General features: G+C 41.8%; 1 protein-coding gene across 1 annotated transcript in view; it reads left to right on the forward strand.

The window, feature by feature from the left end:
- The window catches only part of FH (fumarate hydratase), a 55,376-nt gene that overhangs the window by 18,712 nt on the left and 17,438 nt on the right, over nucleotides 1-19,226 (forward strand). The window contains exons 2-3 of the mRNA XM_089669802.1: nucleotides 4,089-4,223; nucleotides 17,851-17,961. Of these exons, the coding sequence (XP_089525928.1) occupies nucleotides 4,089-4,223; nucleotides 17,851-17,961 (246 nt within the window). The remainder of the gene's footprint in view (nucleotides 1-4,088; nucleotides 4,224-17,850; nucleotides 17,962-19,226) is intronic.

Genomic DNA, 19,226 nt, shown 5'->3' on the forward strand with positions numbered 1-19,226 from the left:
TACAATAAAAAAAAATACATATTTCCATGCAAAAAAATGGTACCGCTTTCAGCACCAAAAATCTGAAATAATCATACCGCTAGGGAGGTTAAAGGGATGCTGGAGCTGGGTGGGAAGGGGTTAATGTTAAAGGCTTTTTTGTAGCTTATCCAAGTCACTTCTCCAGTTGTGAACTGAATGTGGCTAGAATACACTACGAAATGTCTTCAGCATTTCCGAAGAAGGCCAGTTGAATGTGAATACACTACGCACTGCAATGTAGATATACCATGACCTGGATAAATGAGAACCATTAAAGACACACTGGGGGTTATTTACAAAATCTGGCGTCAGCCTCCAGGTTTTATTGTCAAAGGTTAAGGGCTCTTTCATGCGAACGTTATGATCAGGTCCGCCTGCCCGTTTTTCCTGACCCAATCAGAACCTCCATTCTCCTCTATAGAGTGGGAGGAGGAAACGGACATGTGTCCATTTCCACCTGCTGACATCCAATCTCATCCGCCAAAAAGGGCCGGATTGGGATCCAATTCCCTTTCTGTCGGTCAGATCGGATGAAAGGGCTGGATTGGGATCCAATTCCCTTTCTGTCGGTCAGATCGGATGAAAACGGACAGGCGGTCCGTTTTCATCCGACCACCCATTGAGGCGAGCAAGGTGCTCTGTGTCTGCTCTGCAGCAGTGGAGCAGACACAGAGCTGTCATCCGCTTGCTCAGCAAGGAGATCCCCTGCTCAGCAAACGGATCCACCCCCTGTGAAAGGACTGTAATTGAGCAAGCTGAAGTTAGAAGCTGATTGGCTACCATGCACAGCTTCACTAGATTCTGAGCGCACCAATTTTAGTAAACCTACCCCATTATATCTGGACTTTCTCAGCACATTCTTGCAGAAAATGAAATGGATAATAAACTAGGAGAAGTCAGTTCATCTAATTCATCGGAAGTTCTTCCGAGGGACAGTTTTTGTCTGCTGTTTTGCAGACTTTTCTCTCCAGTTTTATGATTAAATTTTCAAAGGTGTTCCTCAATATCTACTGGTCTTCAACCTGCATAAGGGTTCATGTACACTGCAGCTCATAAACTCACGTTCAGGAGCTTTTCTGCATTTTTTCCAGCAGCCCCTGAACTCTCCCTGATGTTTTCCTATGTGTCCATGTACACTATGTCGTCATTTACAGGCAGGTGAGTTTACAGTAATTTTTTTGAACGCACCAAAGTTGCGTTCAGGACTAGTTTTTATCAGCGTTTCAGACGTGGCTAAACACGTTTATAAGCGTTTGCGTTTAGAAGCGTTTTTTAACTGTTCCATATCCAAATGCTTTTTTTCATCATCAGAAATTAAAGCAAAGCGTTTTCCATGAATTCAAATGGACCTAGCACACCAGCGCAGTCAGCTCCAGGTTTTGCGTGAAGGAAAAAATGGTAGAACGTGCCGCATTATGCTCATGATGGGATCCATAGTGAATACAACCAGAAAAGACATGTAATCTCAACACATACTGCTCTCTCTGCTTCTGCTCTCTCTTTCTCTCAAAATGCCTGAAAGAGAGTAAATTTTTTACTGTTTTTCAGTGCATTCTGGGCATTTTGGAAATTCTCCTGAGGTTATCTTAAAAAAACGCTTCTAAACGCAAACGCTCATAAACGCATTATGCAAACGAGGCTAAACAGATGTTTTTTACCTACGTTTTCCAGCAGTTAGTTTCCATCATTCAGAAGTGTTTTCCAAACGTCCCGTGTACATGGAGCTTAATAAGGTAGGACATGGCAGTTTTCGAGCAGCAGGGAGCTAAAGAGAAATTGAGGGACCCCGTTGCTTTCCAGTGCTAGAGCAAGTCCTACCTTGCATTCATATCAGTGCTGCTATTGTGGAATTTTTATCCAAGGCTGACTCACAAAGACACATTACTGCATTTAATTTGTGCAAAAGCCGGACTGCTGAACAATAAAAAAAATATGGTTTGAGTCGTATTTCACACTACTTCTTCAGCTGGACGTGTATTTATTAAGGATGTCGAAAAGATGTGTCTGCTGTTTAAAAGCTGTGGGGGATTGGTCAGCTATGGCCAGCTATTTAATTTTCATTTGTTTTTATTTAGGTTTGATAAAAAGAAAAAAATCGAACAAATGGTCTGATATGTAGTGGTCATAATGCAAAATGTCACAAAGTGAGGTTCCTATAGCAATTGGTCAAAATTCATATAAGTTAAACAGCTAATGGTATAACCCAACAGGATGGGTGAGATGGTATTTAACAGGGTTAAGCAGGGTCCCTTTGGTGAAAATCCTTAGAGTCCAAAAGTGTACGGTGAGCGAAACCCTGCACCCATGGGACAGTTGTGCAATGTGCTAGAACAACAAATAAAAAACAGTGCACATCTGCCCTATGTGATTGGTCATTCATTTAATGGGGTTATTAAAGGCAAGAGTATCTGTGTGTTCTAGCCTGATGACAGGAAACTTGCAGATAAACATTCTAAAACTCTAGAGAGATATTAAAAAAACACACCTTAAAGCCCAGCTTTGGACTCAAAGCAGCTTCTTTTTCAGAGCCCTGGGGGACCCAAGCATGTATTTGTTGCTCACAGTAGAATAGTTTATGTACAGGCGTACCTCGGTTTACGAACGCCTCAGTTAATGTAATTTTCGAATGAAAATCCATTGAAAATAATGCCTCTGTTTACGAATTTTTTTCGCAATACGAACAGATTAATTGGTTTTTAATGCATTTACAATTTTTTTTTAATCTTGTTCCTTTTATGCCTTTAAAGTGCATTTTATAAAGAGTTTTGAACAGATAAAACTTTTTTCTGACCTCCGGAATGGATTAATTGGTTTTCAATGCATTTATGAATTAATTTTTAATCATGTCCCTGTACAGTATCATGCCTTTAAAGTGCACTTTATAAAGAGTTTTGAACAGTTTAAAAGACTTTTTTTTTTTACTTTTTTCTGACCTCCGGAACAGATTAATTGGTTTTCAATGTATTCCTATGGGAAACCACATTTCGGTTTACGAATTTTTCGCAATACAAAAAGTCCCGCAGATGCATTAAATTTGTAAACCGAAACGCGGTTTCCCATAGGAATGCAAGAAGAGCAACATGCGGCTGCAAGCAGAAGGGGAAGGCGAGTTACAGGACGACACGTTTCATGCGCATGCGCTTTATCAAGTCAAGGAGTACTTAAAAAAAAAAAAAAGCGTGTCCAATGCCACTTTTTGAAGCAAGTGTAAACAAACCCTTACAGTACGAATTTAATGCATTCTGTGGGACTTTTCGTATTGCAAAAATTTGGAAACCGAAATGCAGTTTCCCATAGGAATGCATTAAAAACCAATTAATCCATTCCGGAGGTCAGAAAAAAGTAAAAAAAAGTCTTTTATCTGTTCAAAACTCTTTTATAAAGTGCACTTTAAAGGCATAAATACTGTACAGGGACATGATTAAAAATAAATTGGTAAATGCATTGAAAACCAATTAATCCGTTCCAGAGGTCAGAAAAAAGTCAAAAAACGGTTTCTCTGTTCAAAACTCTTTATAAAGTGCACTTTAAAGGCATAAAAGGAAATGATAAAAAAAAAATTTGTAAATGCATTGAAAACCAATTAATCCGTTCGTGTTGCGAAAAAATTCGTAAACCGAAGCATTATTTTCAATGGATTTTCGTTCGTAAACCAAAAATTACGTTAACTGAGGCATTCGTAAACCAAGGTACGCCTGTATTTACTAAAATCAGTTACTTTTCTGTAGAACCAGCATAAGTACTTGAATCTGCCTTTATGCTGCCACTTAGGTAACGTACAAGGTAACGTACTTACATTAGAACAAATCACAAGCCAACCTAATCGGTGCGGTTCTGCTTCTTCCCTGTCCATTGACAGGTAGGAGAAATTGGTTCGGTAAAAGGCTGTATTGCATTTAAATCTCTTTTCTTGTAGCTCAGCTTTAAATAATTGCATTCATTATTTTTTTCTATATCCATGCAGGTTAAGCTTTTCTATCGCTACACATGACCTTTATTTTAAAGGTTTTTAAAAAGTTTTTTTCCTAATTCATTTATGATGTAACAAATGCTGTTTGTAATTTCAGGCCAGCTCGGAATCCTATCGAATTGAATCTGACACATTTGGTGAGCTGAAAGTCCCAAATGACAAATATTATGGAGCCCAAACTGTTCGATCAACAATGAATTTCAAAATTGGAGGTGTGACTGAACGCATGCCGGTAAGTACTTAGAAATTAGTTATCCCATTCTGAGTGATGGAACTACACATATCTATTTGTAGACAAACATTCCATTCACAGTTGAAATGCCCACAGAATACCTGCCAAAAGATTTGTGATTCCCTCTAACCATTCTTTTAATCCAGCTATCCATACCAGATAGCTTAGCCATTTCCCAGCACTACTTCTTTTTGCAAAGTTAAAAAAGACAGGTCCTTGAAACAACTCAGAGCATGGTTGATATATAACCTTTTTTTATCCTCCAATAAGTAATATACAGGGCTTTACATATGTTTCCTACTGTTCAGCTTTGGGAATAGTAATTCTAGCCAAGTTGTAATGCTTCGTTTACACTTGCTTCAAAATGTGGCATTGGACATGCTTTTTTAAGTACTCCTAATGCCAGTCCTTAAAGCACCTGTCACTAAATAAAATGGTATGCTTACAGTCCTGTTTACATGTTGTACTTGCTTTGCTTCACTTCATTTAAAAAAATTTACCCCATGTCACTTTTTTGGTGCTTTAAAGCATCTCTATAACCTCCATAGAGGTCTATGACAAAGCTCCCTATTAGCACCTAGCTTTTGATAGGCTTTTATTCAGCTTTAGCTTTGCTTTGTTTTGGAGATATTGCAAAAATGAGATATTTCAGGATGCACTGGGAAACCAACTAGCAAATCCAGAAAGATGTCTTTCACTACTTCCGCTTCATGTGTATATATTTTTGAAGTGTCTAATGCAGTGTCACATCTGGTGTGCAGCAAGGAGCAGCAGAAAGGTGGGTGAGGTCCAGACCGGAGCGTAGCAATTAGCAGACAGCACACATATGCTATAGCAGAAGGTGAGCGGGGACCGGAGCAGATGAAACTAGCAATGTCACACATGGTAAGCAGCATTGGAGGAATACAGCAGGAGCTGAGCAAGGACCAGAGAGAGAGGAGGATCCGCAAACCAGAGGATCAGCAGAGTTGGTGGTTATTACTGAGCGGGGGATAAACAGAGCTGGCGGTTACTACTGAGCAGGGGATCAACAGAGCTGTGGGTTACTACTGAGCAGGGGATCGGCAAAGCTGGAGATTACTACTGAGTGGGGTAGTGGCAGAGCTGGGATTACTACTGAGCAGGGAATCGGCAGAGCTGGGATTACTACTGAGCAGGGGATCGGCAGAGCTGGGATTACTACTGAGCAGGGGATCGGCAGAGCTGGGATTACTACTGAGCAGGGGATCGGCAGAGCTGGGATTACTACTGAGCAGGGGATCGGCAGAGCTGGGATTACTACTGAGCAGGGGATCGGCAGAGCTGGGATTACTACTGAGCAGGGGATCGGCAGAGCTGGGATTACTACTGAGCAGGGGATCGGCAGAGCTGGGATTACTACTGAGCGGGGGATCGGCAGAGCTGGGGATTACTACTGAGCGGGGGATCCGCAGAGTTGGGGATTACTGCTGAGCGGGGGATCAGCAGGGCTGGGGATTACTGCTGAGCGGGGGATCAGCAGGGCTGGGGATTACTGCTGAGCGGGGGATCAGCAGGGCTGGGGATTACTACTGAGTGGGGAATCTGCATGGCTGGGGATTACTACTGAGTGGGGGATCAGCAGGGCTGGGGAATACTACTGAGCTGGGGATCAGTAGAGCTGGGGATTGCTACTGAGCGGGGGATCAGCAGAGCTGGGGATTACTACTGAGTGGGGGATCAGCAGAGCTGGGGATTACTACTGAGCGGGGGATCAGCAGAGCTGGGGATTACTACTGAGTGGGGGATCAGCAGAGTTAGCGGTTACTACTGAGTGGGATATCAGCAGATCTGGGGGTACTACTGAGCAGGGGATCTGCTGAACAGGAGTACTACTGAGCGGGGGTTCTACTTGCCCCCTTTAAAACAAATTGAAAATCAACACACACAGGCATTTGCTAAGCTTCAAAAAAGCCGAAGCATCACAGAAGCATTAAAAAAGCATGATCAAGCAGTAGGCTCTTTAATGTGTGTTAAAGTCGAAGCAAGTGTAAATGAGCCCTAATACATGCATAAAAGTCTGTTGTTGATATCCCCGTCCTCAAAATGTTAATCACCCAAATTGGCTATAATTTTTTCTCAAATCCAAGGTGTGCTCTGATTTTACAGTGTGCTTATTTATGTGTGGAATTTATCATCTAAAATACTAAGGCCTATTTTCTAGAGTTTGTGCCTATATACAGTGGGGATCGAAAGTTTGGGCACCCCATCTAAAAATTTGTATTAATGTGCATAAAGAAGCCAAGGAAAGATGGAAAAATCTCCAAAAGGCATCAAATTACAGATTAGACATTCTTATAATATGTCAACAAAAGTTAGATTTTATTTCCATCATTTACACTTTCAAAATAACAGAAAACAAAAAAATGGCGTCTGCAAAAGTTTGGGCACCCTGCAGAGTTAATACTTGTACTGCCCCCTTTGGCAAGTATCACAGCTTGTAAATGCTTTTTGTAGCCAGCCAAGAGTCTTTCAATTCTTGTTTGAGGTATCTTTGCCCATTCTTCCTTACAAAAGTCTTCCAGTTCTTTGAGATTTCTGGGCTGTCTGTCACGCACTGCTCTTTTAAGGTCTATCCATAGATTTTCAATTATGTTGAGGTCAAGAGATTGTGAAGGCCATGGCAAAACCTTCAGTTTACGCCTCTTGATGTAATCCCCCGTGGATTTCGAGGTGTGTTTAGGATCATTATCCATTTGTAGAAGCCATCCTCTCTTTAACTTCAGCTTTTTCACAGATGGCATCAAGTTACCATCCAAAATTTGCTGAAATTTTATTGAATCCATTTTTCCTTCTACTCGTGAGATGTTCCCTGTGCCACTGGCTGCAACACAACCCCAAAGCATGATTGATCCAACCCCATGCTTAACAGTTGGACAGAGGTTCTTTTCATTAAATTCTGTGCCCCTTCTTCTCCAAACGTACCTTTGCTCATTCCGGCCAAAAAGTTCAATTTTAACCTCATCGGTCCACAGAACTTGTTTCCAAAATGCATCAGGCTTGTCTATATGTTCATTTGCAAAGTTCAAACGATGATTTTTGTGGTGAGGACGTAGAAGAGGTTTTCTTCTGACGACTCTTCCATGAAGACCATATTTGTACAAGTATCTCTTTATAGTGGAATAGTGTACTACAACTCCAGTGTCTGCCAGATCTTTCTGGAGGGATCGTGCAGTCAATCGTGGGTTTTGAATTGTTTTTCTCACAATCCTGCGAGCTGTTCTGTCTGATATTTTTCTTGGTCTTCCAGATGTTGCTTTAACTTCCACTGTTCCTGATGACTGCCATTTCTTAATTACATTCCGAACAGAGGATATTGACATCTGAAAACGTTTTGCTATCTTCTTATAGACTTCTCCAGCTTTGTGAGCGTCAACTATTTTCAGTTTCAGTTTTCTAGACAACTGCTTAGAAGAACCCATGGTGCTGATTGTTGGGGCAAGGTCAGATGAGTCTGGGCATTTAAAACCTTTGAGATTGACATCGCCTGGTCTTCCCAGACGATGATTGAGAACAATCCATGACACTGGCAGGTCTCAGCTTGGCAAAGGGGGCAGTGCATGCTATAAATTCTGCAGGGTGCCCAAACTTTTGCAGACGCCATTTTATTGTTTTCTGTTATTTTGAAAGTGTAAATGATGGAAATAAAATCTAACTTTTGTTGACATATTATAAGAATGTCTAATCTGTAATGTGATGCCTTTTTGAGAATTTTCCATCTTTCCTTGGCTTCTTTATGCACATTAATACAATTTTTTAGCTGGGGTGCCCAAACTTTGGATCCCCACTGTATCTAATAATCGACTCCTTCCATGCTTGTTTTAACCACTTCAAGTCCGGACACTTTTACCCCCTTCCTGTCCATGAAAATTTTCAGTTTTCAGCGCTATCACACTTTGAATGACAATTGCGCGGTCATGCAACACTGTACCTATATGAATTTTTTAGCTTTATTTTGGTGGTATTTATTCACCACTGGGATTTTTATTTTTTTTGCTATGTAAATGAAAAGTCCAAAAAGTTTGAAAAAAGTGTTTTTCTTATAAAATTTTGCAAATAAATAATATTTCATCATAAATCTTAATTTAATTTTGTTCCGTTATCTTTTTAGTAAAAAAAAATAACCCAAATTAGCTTATAACCAAAAATTATAATTTTTAAACTTTTTTTTTTTACATTTTTGTTTTATTTTTTTATATTTATATGTTTTGTTTTTTTTTCTTTTTACATACTGTCACCCTAGCAGTACAGTGTCACCGTGGTGACACTGTACTACTTGGGGGGGGGGGTGATGACGATTTATTTTTTTTTTACATTGATTGCTTTACAGCCTTTATGGGTGTAAAAGCAATCATTTCTCCTTCTCTCTGGCTGCATTCTTGCAGCCATTCAGGACTACTGTGTGAGCTGTGATTGGTCACAGCTTGTCACATGGTACAAGGCTGTTGTGAATAGCCTTGTACCATGTGACCTCTGTGATCATTCACAGATTTCAAACGTAGTAAGCAATGATGTCAGAATTGACATCTTGCTTACTACTCTGCATGTGATCACTGATTAATCAATCAGTGATCACATGATCAGGACTTCACAGAGAGGTCCCGTACAACAATCGGTGTTCCACTGTGTCAGGAGGACACAGCTGGCACCGAATCGCGGTGCTGCGTGCTCCCTGGGAGCGCGAGCAAGCAGGGAGCAGGGAGGCTGTTTATAAACGGCCACCTGACCCTGCACTGCCACCGTCCGGCCGTTTATATACAACAGCCGGACGGGAGGTGGTTCATAACCTGATTAGCAGTTGCTACCAAACAACATGGATTGCAGTCTTTTTTTTTTTTTAAGGGAAAATGTTTTGATAATTCTTGAATAACCGAGTTACATCCTGAGCTCAGCAAATATGGGTACTAAAATCGGTCATGTTGTGGTGTAGATTTCATCTTCATTGATCTTCTCAGTGATTGCTGAGCCTGACCGGAAGTTATCGGCATGGACATCTGCATTGCACAAGGAGTTATATAATAGAATATGTCTTGATACAATATTGTGTATTTATAGCTATGGAATAATTCATATCTCATTCTCTGTGATGCAGTGTCGCAGATTATTTTTAAATTTCTACTTTGACATAAGCCTTGGAGTCTCTTCATAAAACAGTACTGTCAAAAGTAAGCTGGCAACTTTTGAGCATTTCCAAAGGATGTCATGTGAGCTGCTCTCCAAGCGATGTATTGGCTTTCGGTTTCAGGATGTTTGCTATGCAGTGTGTGTTTGTGTGTGTTTGTGTGTGTTTGTGTGTATACACACTGCTCCAGAAAAAGGGACACTTTGAAAACACATCAGATCTCAATGGGGAAAAATCTCATGCTGGATATCTATACTGATATGGACTGAGTAATGTGTTAGGAATGTAAGGATGCCCCATCGCTTGAAATCAAAATGATCAACCTACAGAGGACTGAATTCAAAGACACCCCAAAAATCAAATTGAAAAAATGATGCAGCAGGCTAGTCCATTTTTGATTAAATTTCATTGCAGCAACTAAAATGGTACTCCGTAATTTGTATGAACCACACGTGTTTGTCTGCATGTCTGATAACGTCAGGGCATGCTCCTAGTGAGATGACGGATGGTGTCCTGGGGTATTTCCTCCCAGATCTGCACAAGGGCATCACTGAGTTTTTGGACAGTCTGAGATGCAATCTGGCGGCATTGAATGGACTGAAACATGATATCCCAGAGGTGTTCTATTGGATTTAGGTCAGGCGAGCGTGGTGGTATCAATTCCTTCATCCTCCAGGAACTGCCTGCATACTCTCACCACATGGGGCCGGGCATTGTCGTGCAGCAGGAGGAACCCAGGACCCACTGCACCAGCGTAGGGTCTGACAATGGGTCCAAGGATTTCATCCCAATACCTAATGGCAGTCAGGGTGCCATTGTCTAGCCTGTAGAGGTCTGTGCATCCCTCCATGGATATGCCTCCCCAGACCATCACTAACCCTCCACCAAAACGGTCATGCTGAACGATGTTACAGGCAGGATAACATTCTCCACAACTTCTCCAGACCCTTTCACGTCTGTCACATGTGCTCAGGGTGTACCTGCTCTCATCTGTGAAAAGCACAGGGTGCCAGTGGTGAACCTGCCAATTCTGGTGTTCAATGGCAAATGCCAATCGAGCTCTATGGTGCCGGGCAGTGAGCACAGAGCCCAATAGAAGACGAATCATCACTCAATTCTGCAAGTGGTTCTGATTTACTATTGCTGTTCTCTAGCTGATCTAAACCCGCTTTTGACCTAAAGGGACGCTTTTTAGGCAGAAAGAACAGTCAAAATGCAGGCAGGGCACAGGACAAAGCACTCGGGACAAAATGTATATGAAATGGTTTGAAACAGCAATGTTTTACTATGTAAAATTCGTATAGAAAAAAATGTCATTTTTTAAAATTTTCAAATTTCCCGCCGGTTCCGGCGCCCGTACGTCCCGACGTCACAGGGACCGGAACACAGAAGCCGGATGCCGTTATCGGCCGGAGGAGATGGCCAGGGACGCTGCAGGGGACACATCGCGGGAGCGAAGGACAAGTTAAGCTCTGCAGGGAATCCCTATGCAGCGCCGCATGGTAAGCCCGAGTGTAGCTCGGGGATACCGCTTTTGGTACTGAAATTTTACCCCGAGCTACACTCGGGAATACCGCTATGGAGGTTAATTGACTTTATGCTATACTCTGATTAAAAAGTGTTTTTAATTTTTTTGAGCAGTGATATATATATATATATACATATATATATATATTACATATAATACATATACATACACACAGTGGATATAAAAAGTCTACACACCCCTGTTACAATGTCAGGTTTCTGTGACAAATTAGACAAAGATAAATAATTTCAGAACTTTTTCTACCTTTAATGTAACCTATAAACTGTACAAATTGATTGGATAACAACTGAAATCTTTTAGGTGTAGGAAAGTAAAAATAAAAAACTAAAATAGTATGGTTGCATAAGTGTGCACACCCTTAAAGTAATACTTTGTTGAAGCACCTTTTGATTTTATTACAGCACTCAGTCTTTTTGGGTATAAGTCTATCAGCATGACACATCTTGACTTGGCAATATTTGCCCACTCTTCCTTGGAAAAACACTCCAAATCTGTCAGATTGCGAGGGCATCTCCTGTGCACAGCCCTCTTCAGATTACCCCACAGATTTTCGATCGGATTCAGGTCTAGACTCTGGGTGGGCCATTCCAAAACTTTGATCTTCTTCTGGTGAAGCCATTCCTTTGTTGATTTGGATGTACGCTTTGGGTTGTTATCATGCTGAAAGATGAAGTTCCTCTTCATGTTCAGCTTTCTAGTCTGAAGGTTTTGTGCCAGTATTGACTGGTATTTGGAACTGTTCATAATTCCCTCTACCTTGACTAAGGCCCCAGTTCCAGCTGAAGAAAAGCAGCCCCAAAGCATGATGCTGCCACCACTATGCTTCACTGTGGGTATGGTGTTCTTTTGGTGATGTGCAGTGTTGTTTTTGCGCCAAACATACCTTTTGGAATTTTGGCCAAAAAGTTCAACCTTGGTTTCATCAGACCATAACACATTTTCCCACATGCTTCTGGGAGATTGCAAATGTGTTTTTGCTAAATTTAGCTGGGCTTAGATGTTTCTCTTCATAAGAAAAGGCCCAGGAGTTTAATTGACTTGATGCTATACTCTGATTAAAAAAGTGTTCTTTTATTTTATTTATTTTTTAGCAGTGTGTGTATATGTATATGTGTGTGTATATACGTATACAGTATCTCACAGAAGTGAGTGCACCACTCACATTTTTGTAAATATTTTACTATATCTTTTCATGTGGCAACACTGAAGAAATGGCACTTTTGCTACAATGTAAAGTAATGAGTATACAGCTTGTATAACAGTGTAAATTTGTTGTCCCCTCAAAATAACTCAACACACAGCCATTAATGTCTAAACTGCTGGCAACAAAAGTGAGTACACCCCTAAGTGAAAATGTCAATATTTTGTGTGGCCACCATAATTTTCCAGCACTTCCCTAACCCTTTTGGGCATGGAGTTCACCAGAGCTTCACAGGTTGCCACTGGAGTCCTCTTCCACTCCTCCATGACGACATCACGGAGCTGGTGGATGTTAGAGACCATGCGCTCCTCCACTTTCTGTTTGAGGATGCCCCACAGATGCTCAATAGGGTTTAGGTCTGGAGACATGCTTGGCCAGTCCATCACCTTTACCTTCAGCTGCTTTAGCAAGGCAGTAGTCATCTTGGAGGTGTGTTTGGGGTCATTATCATGTTGGAATAATGCCCTGCGGCCCAGTCTCCGAAGGGAGGGGATCATGCTGTGCTTCAGTATGTCACAATACATGTTGGCATTTATGGTTCCGTAAATGAACTGTAGCTCCGAAATATCGGCAGCACTCATGCAGCCCCAGACCATGACACTCCCACCACCATGCTTGACTGTAGGCAAGACACTCTTGTCTTTGTACTCCTCAGCTGGTTGCCGCCACACACACTTGACACCATCTGAACCAAATAAGTTTATCTTGGGCTCATTAGACCAAAGGACATGGTTCCAGTAATCCATGTCCTTAGTCTGCTTGTCTTCAGCAAACTGTTTGCGGGCTTTCTTGCGTCATCTTTAGAAGAGGCTTCCTTCTGGGACGACAGCCATGCAGACCAATTTTATGCAGTGTGCGGCGTATGGTCAGAGCACTGACAGACTGACCCCCTCACCCCTTCAACCTCTGCAGCAATGCTGGCAGCACACATACGCTTATTTCCCAATGACAACCTCTGGATATGATGCTGAGCACGTGCACTCAACTTCTTTGGTTGACCATGGCGAGGCCTGTTCTGAGTGGAACCTGTCCTGTTCAACTGCTGTATGGTCTTGGCCACCATGCTGCAGCTCAGTTTCAGGGTCTTGGCAATCTTCTTATAGCCTAGGCCATCTTTATGTAGAGCAACTATTCTTTTTTTCAGATCCTTAGAGAGTTCTTTGCTATGTGGTGCCATGTTGAACTTCCAGTGACCAGTATGAGAGAGTGAGAGCCATAACACCAAATTTAACACACCTGAGACCGTGTAACACTAACGAGTCACATGTCACTGGGGAGAGAAAATGGCTAATTTTGCCCAGTTTGGACATTTTCACTTAGAGGTGTCACATGAAAAGATATAATAAAGTATCTACAAAAATGTGAAGAGTGTACTAACTTCTGTGAGATACTGTGTGTGTGTCTGTGTGTGTGTGTGTGTGTGTGTGTGTATATATATATATATTAGTGACAGCTCTTTGGATCTCATCTTGAGAGTTGACAGCAACAGATTCCAAATGCAAATAGCACACTTGAAATGAACTCTGGACCTTTTATCTACTCATTGTAATTGGGATAATGAGGGAATAACACACACCTGGCCATGGAACAGCTGAGAAGCCAATTTTCCATTACTTTTGGTCCCTTAACAAGTGGGAGGCACATATGCAAACTGTTGTCATTCCTACACCGTTCACCTGATTTGGATGTAAATACCCTCAAATTAAAGCTGACAGTCTGCAGTTAAAGCACATCTTGTTCGTTTCATTTCAAATCCATTGTGGTGGTGTATAGAGCCAAAAATGTTAGAATTGTGTCAATGTCCCAATATTTATGGACCTGACCGTATATATTACACTATATTGCTAAAAGTATTGGGATGCTTGCCTTTACACAAACATGAACTTTAATGGCATCCCAGTCTTAGTCTGTAGGGTTCAATATTGAGTTGGCCCACCCTTTGTAGCTATAATGGCTTCAACTCTTCTGAGAAGGCTGTCCACAAGTTTTAGAAGTGTGGGAAGAATGGTCAAACATTCCCATAGACAAAGTGCATTTATGAGGTCAGGCACTGATGTTGGACGAGAAGGCCTGGCTTGCAGTCTCCGCTCTAATTCATCCCAGAGGTATTCTATTCGGTTGAGGTCAGGACTCTGTGCAGGCCAGTCATCTTCCTCCACCCCAGACTCGCTCATCCATGTCTTTATGTACCTTGCTTTGTGCACTGGTGTGCAGTCACGTTGGAACAGGAAGGGGCCATCCCCAAACTGTTCCCACAAAGTTGGAAGCATGAAATTGTCCAAAATGTCTTGGTCTGCTGACATCTTAAGAGTTCCCTTCACTGGAACTAAGGGGCCAAGTCCAACCCCTGAAAAACAACCCCACACTATAATCCCCCCTCCACCAAACTACACTTGGCACAGTGCAGTCAGGCAAGTACCATTCTCCTGGCAACCGCCAAACCCAGAATCGTCCATCAGATTGCCAGAGAAGCATGATTGGTCACTCCAGAGAACACGTCTCCACTGCTCTAGAATCCAGCAGTGGCGTGCTTTACACCACTGCATTTGCATTACACTTAGTGATGTAAGGCTTGGATGCAGCTGCTTGGCCTTGGAAACCCATTCTATGAAGATCACACTGTTGTTGTGCTAATCTGAAGGCCACATGAAGGTTGACTCTGCAGACAGTTGGCGACTCTGCAGACAGTTGGCGACTTTTGCACACTGCGCTTCAGCATGCGCTGACTCTACTCTGTCATTTTACGTGGCCTACCTCTTTGTGGCTGAGTTGCTGTTGTTCCCAGTTGCTTTCACTTTGTTATAGTACCACTAACAGTTGACCGCGGAATATTTAGTAGCAAGGAAAGTTCACGGATTGCACAGGTGGCAACTTATCACAGTACCACGCTTGAATTCAGTGAGCTCTTGAGAGCGACCCATTCTTTCCTAATGTTTGTAGAAGCAGTCAGCATACCTAGGTGCTTGATTTTATACACCTGTGGGCATGGGGGTGAATGGAATACCTAAATCCAATGATTTTGGAGTGGTGACCCTATACTTTTGGCAATAAAATATATTATAGTACAGGGGTTAAAATTTCAAGTCCAGACCTACTAGCCGGTCACAAAACTTACTCTCCACCAGTTGGCCCACCCAACCTTGCCCAGGTCCGCCCCCAGACCTACTAGCCGGTCATAAAACTTACTCTCTACCAGTTGGCCCACCCAACCTTGCCCAGGTCCGCCCCCAGACCTACTAGCCGGTCACAAAACTTACTCTCCACCAGTTGGCCCACCCAACCTTGCCCAGGTCCGCCCCCAACCTTGCCCAGCCCACCCCCAACCACTCTCCCTTAATGCTTATGAAATTAAATGTTTTCTTAAAATAGTCCAAAATATAAAACTGTATACAGTAATGTATATCCCAGCTGCCCTGTACTCCATTATTGATATGACATGTATAAAGTAATCATTACTGTATATATGTCATATCACTATAATGGAGTACAGGGGAGCTGGTATATACATTACTGAGTAATGTAGCGCTCTTCAGAGGCAGGGGTGCTTAGTTTGCATTAAAGAGCTTTAGAAACAGTTCAACGCTTTTTCAGAAAGTAAAATTTATTACTAAAAGGTCAAAAGGGTGCAATAAAAATATTTACAGAAAAAGATGTAGCCAATATATATATCTAAATATACAGAAAGCAATAGCACAGCAAAGAGATAACAGAAAGAAGCTTAGAGGGATAAAGTACTTGCCGTCAGCCTTGGGTTAAGCAGATCAGGTTTCAGAGCCAAAAGGGTCTTATCTCCCAAAGTTAGTTCCGATGTTAAAAGGGGGATTCTTCAACTTCAACTTCAACTCAGCTTAGCTTACCTTCAAGCATCACAGCCTTTATCTAGGAACTCAGCAGGGTGTCTCCCTGAAGCAGAGAACCAATCGCCTCATTTGGGCGGGTGTGGCAGACGGAGACCCAAGCTATGACCAAAGATCCCTCCTAGCTTATATTATGGTTCATAACTTACCCTGGATACATATAACATTCTATCCACGAGTAGATTAATACGCAGAATCTTCTGCTGAACGTCTAGGTATGAAATATGAGATACCTGCTGGGTTAAGGAGATATTATTTTCTGCTCTCCTGTTGATCTCAGCTAGGGGATGTAATATACCAAATGACTTGTCTTAAAGTGAGCCGTCTGAATATGTGCTCCATGTTTATGTAATTATGTCCTATTTGAAGATATAAAATCATATGTAAAAGTGAGTTTTTAAATGTAAATTTGTTTTTACGACTACCTGGAATGTCTTTAAAGCTCCGTGAGGGCTGGTTTGTGGTTTTACGATCCCTTCTCCAGCAAGAGTCTGGCAGACATAGGGGCACTAGCTAGTGAGGTTTATAGCCATGACGCCCTCCCAATGAGTTTGCTGCCTGTGATCTCTGTCATCATCCAGACCACATGTCACTCAACAGAAAGGAAGGGGGGATATCGGAGGAATCTGATTTGGGAGAGAGAGATACAAAATGGAGGGGTTTGGCACAAAATGGATGACCGCGTCCATCTCTGTGAGCATGATTGCTACAGTGTGCCCCAAAGAACTAGTGGTCAGAAGGACCAGTAACTATAGCAGCAGTGCTGAAAAGTAGCCAGGTGGGCTAGTGTTTTCATTTGTATTGTGTATATTTTGCTGGAGAAGGACTTTCCTTTTTTTCCTTTTAATAAAAATGGGCTACCAAGCCCTGAAAAATAGTTCCTGACTGGCGTGAACTTCCTTGCTAACGCATCTACAACGGAGCTAAACATCCCCAAATATTACAACACACACGATACATCTACTGTTTGGTTTCTCAGTTATTTTTGGTATCTTTGGGGGACCGCTAAAGCACCATACATTATTGCTCTAAATAAATAAACTATCCACTTTGATGACAATTTCCAGTAATATACTCTGAAGATATACTCTGAATTCTATAGGCTTTAATTCTTTTGCAACATGGTTTAAGAATAGCACTTTTAAGGTGGCCATAGATGAGTTGTAATTCAGGCGGTTCAGCAGGAATTTCAATCCATCTACGGATAGGCTGGATGAAGTTGATTGTTTCAGTACAACCAGCCTGTCAGGTTTTTTTGTGCCATCATTGCTGGCAGCACTGATCATTGTACACTGGCGGTGGGGAAGGCTCGCCGGCAGCACTGATCATTGTACACTGGCAGTGGGGAAGGCTCGCCGGCAGCACTGATCATTGTACACTGGCAGTGGGGAAGGCTCGCCGGCAGCACTGATCATTGTACACTGGCAGTGGGGAAGGCTCGTTGGTAGCAGTGATCATTGTACACTGGCAGTGGGGAAGGCCCGCTGGCAGCACTGATCATTGTGCACTGGCAGTGGTGAAGGCTCGCCGGCAGCACTGATCATTGTACACTGGCAGTGGGGAAGGCTCGTTGGTAGCACTGATCATTGTACACTGGCAGTGGGGAAGGCTCACCGGCATCACTGATCATTGTACACTGGCAGTGGGGAAAGCTCTTCGCCAGAAGAACACAATGGCACTGCGGGAGGGATTCCCCCATTTTACTGACTGTGTTGATTTGGGAAATGAGCAATATTCTTTCAACCTGTGGTTGAAGAAAATACAATTGCATTATGTATGGCCTGCCTTAGTTGTAGTATAAATAATTGGGTTATAAACTAGAGGATTCATTTTAGATGGAATGCTGTGTAAGAGCTAAATATTTTTTTTTTCTTTTAAAGATACCTGTCATAAGAGCGTTTGGAATCTTGAAAAAGGCCGCAGCTGAAGTAAATAAGGATTATGGTCTTGATCCTAAAATCGCTGATTACATTGCCAAAGCTTCTGATGAGGTAAACCATAAAATATCTGTTTGACAAAAAGTTGTCCATTTTCACTTGTCTGCACAGTTTAGGATTGATATAATTTTTATCATAACATTTACCAAACCAAAGCAAATGTCATTAGAAGTTTATATATTCGGAAGTACTCATTTCAGTTTTTAGTGTCAAGTACAAATGTGGTGTTCCAGATTTCTAAACCATCATTGTTATTTCTCAGTAATTGGTTTTATTAACAGGAGTGTCTATGTTCAGGCATTAGGTCTTAGGCTGGCCATACATTATACAATTATCTTCCAATTTTGTGCCCAATTTCCTTTAGATTTACCTTCAACTGTGTAGTGCAAGGGCGTGCCTAATTGGATACAACTGAAAGTGTTGTTTAGCTTTGTCCTCCTATTATATGGTTTTTGGTAAATCTAAACCAAAAATCTCCAGCCTTAGTTTACTGAGATCAGCAATTGAGGGTGTACAGAAAAACATTGAGGATTGGCTTTGACAAAATCATTAATTGGAACACTTATAATGTTGAATTAGTGAATGAAGCAGGCATTTGTATGAACAGGTCCTAAATTTTTGGGTGAAGTGTGATAACAGCAAACTGTATCTATGGAGGAGCAGCTTTGTCCTAGGACAGGACTACAGAACATCTTCTTATTTCTTTTTCATAACATACGGAGAGATGTTCTGTAATCTTCAGAAGTAAGCTAGGCAGGGTAGATATTGTTTGCAATAAAACTGCAGAGGACACAGGATAGCACTGGATTTCTGGCAGGGTTAATAGGTATTTTTCATAATTATCGAACAGATATTTAATAAAAAACATAAATTCTTTATTTAAAGTGGAAGAAAGGCCTTTCCTCCCCCTCCTCATACCTTTTTTTTGTTTTTTGCATTCTATACTTACCGAATTTGAATCCAGTCTGGTCATATGATCCCACAGCTCCAGTTCCCCTGTGTCAGTGAGTGGCTGCTGCAGGGGAGAGGAGGGAGTGCTGTCAAAGATATACGAGAGCCTATGGGTGACATCACAGCTTCAGGAATTCAGAGACATTGTTGAGTGCTCCCTTACACAGACATGACTGGTATGGAGAAGATAAAAAATAGGTAAGTATACAGATTCTTTTTTTTTTACCGGTTAGGCAGGATATGTCAGAAGGGGGGAAGTGAACATTTTTAAGAATAAATGTAGTTAGGATTAAATAGAAACTGTCACCTTGCCCATGCAGGGCAAAATGATCGCAAAGGGCTCTCTTGATCCCCATTATACCTGCCTG

Source organism: Staurois parvus, unplaced genomic scaffold (genome assembly GCF_062004578.1).
Source record: "Staurois parvus isolate SC_StPar_1 unplaced genomic scaffold, SC_StPar_1.0 ptg000081l, whole genome shotgun sequence".
Lineage (NCBI taxonomy): Eukaryota > Metazoa > Chordata > Amphibia > Anura > Ranidae > Staurois > Staurois parvus.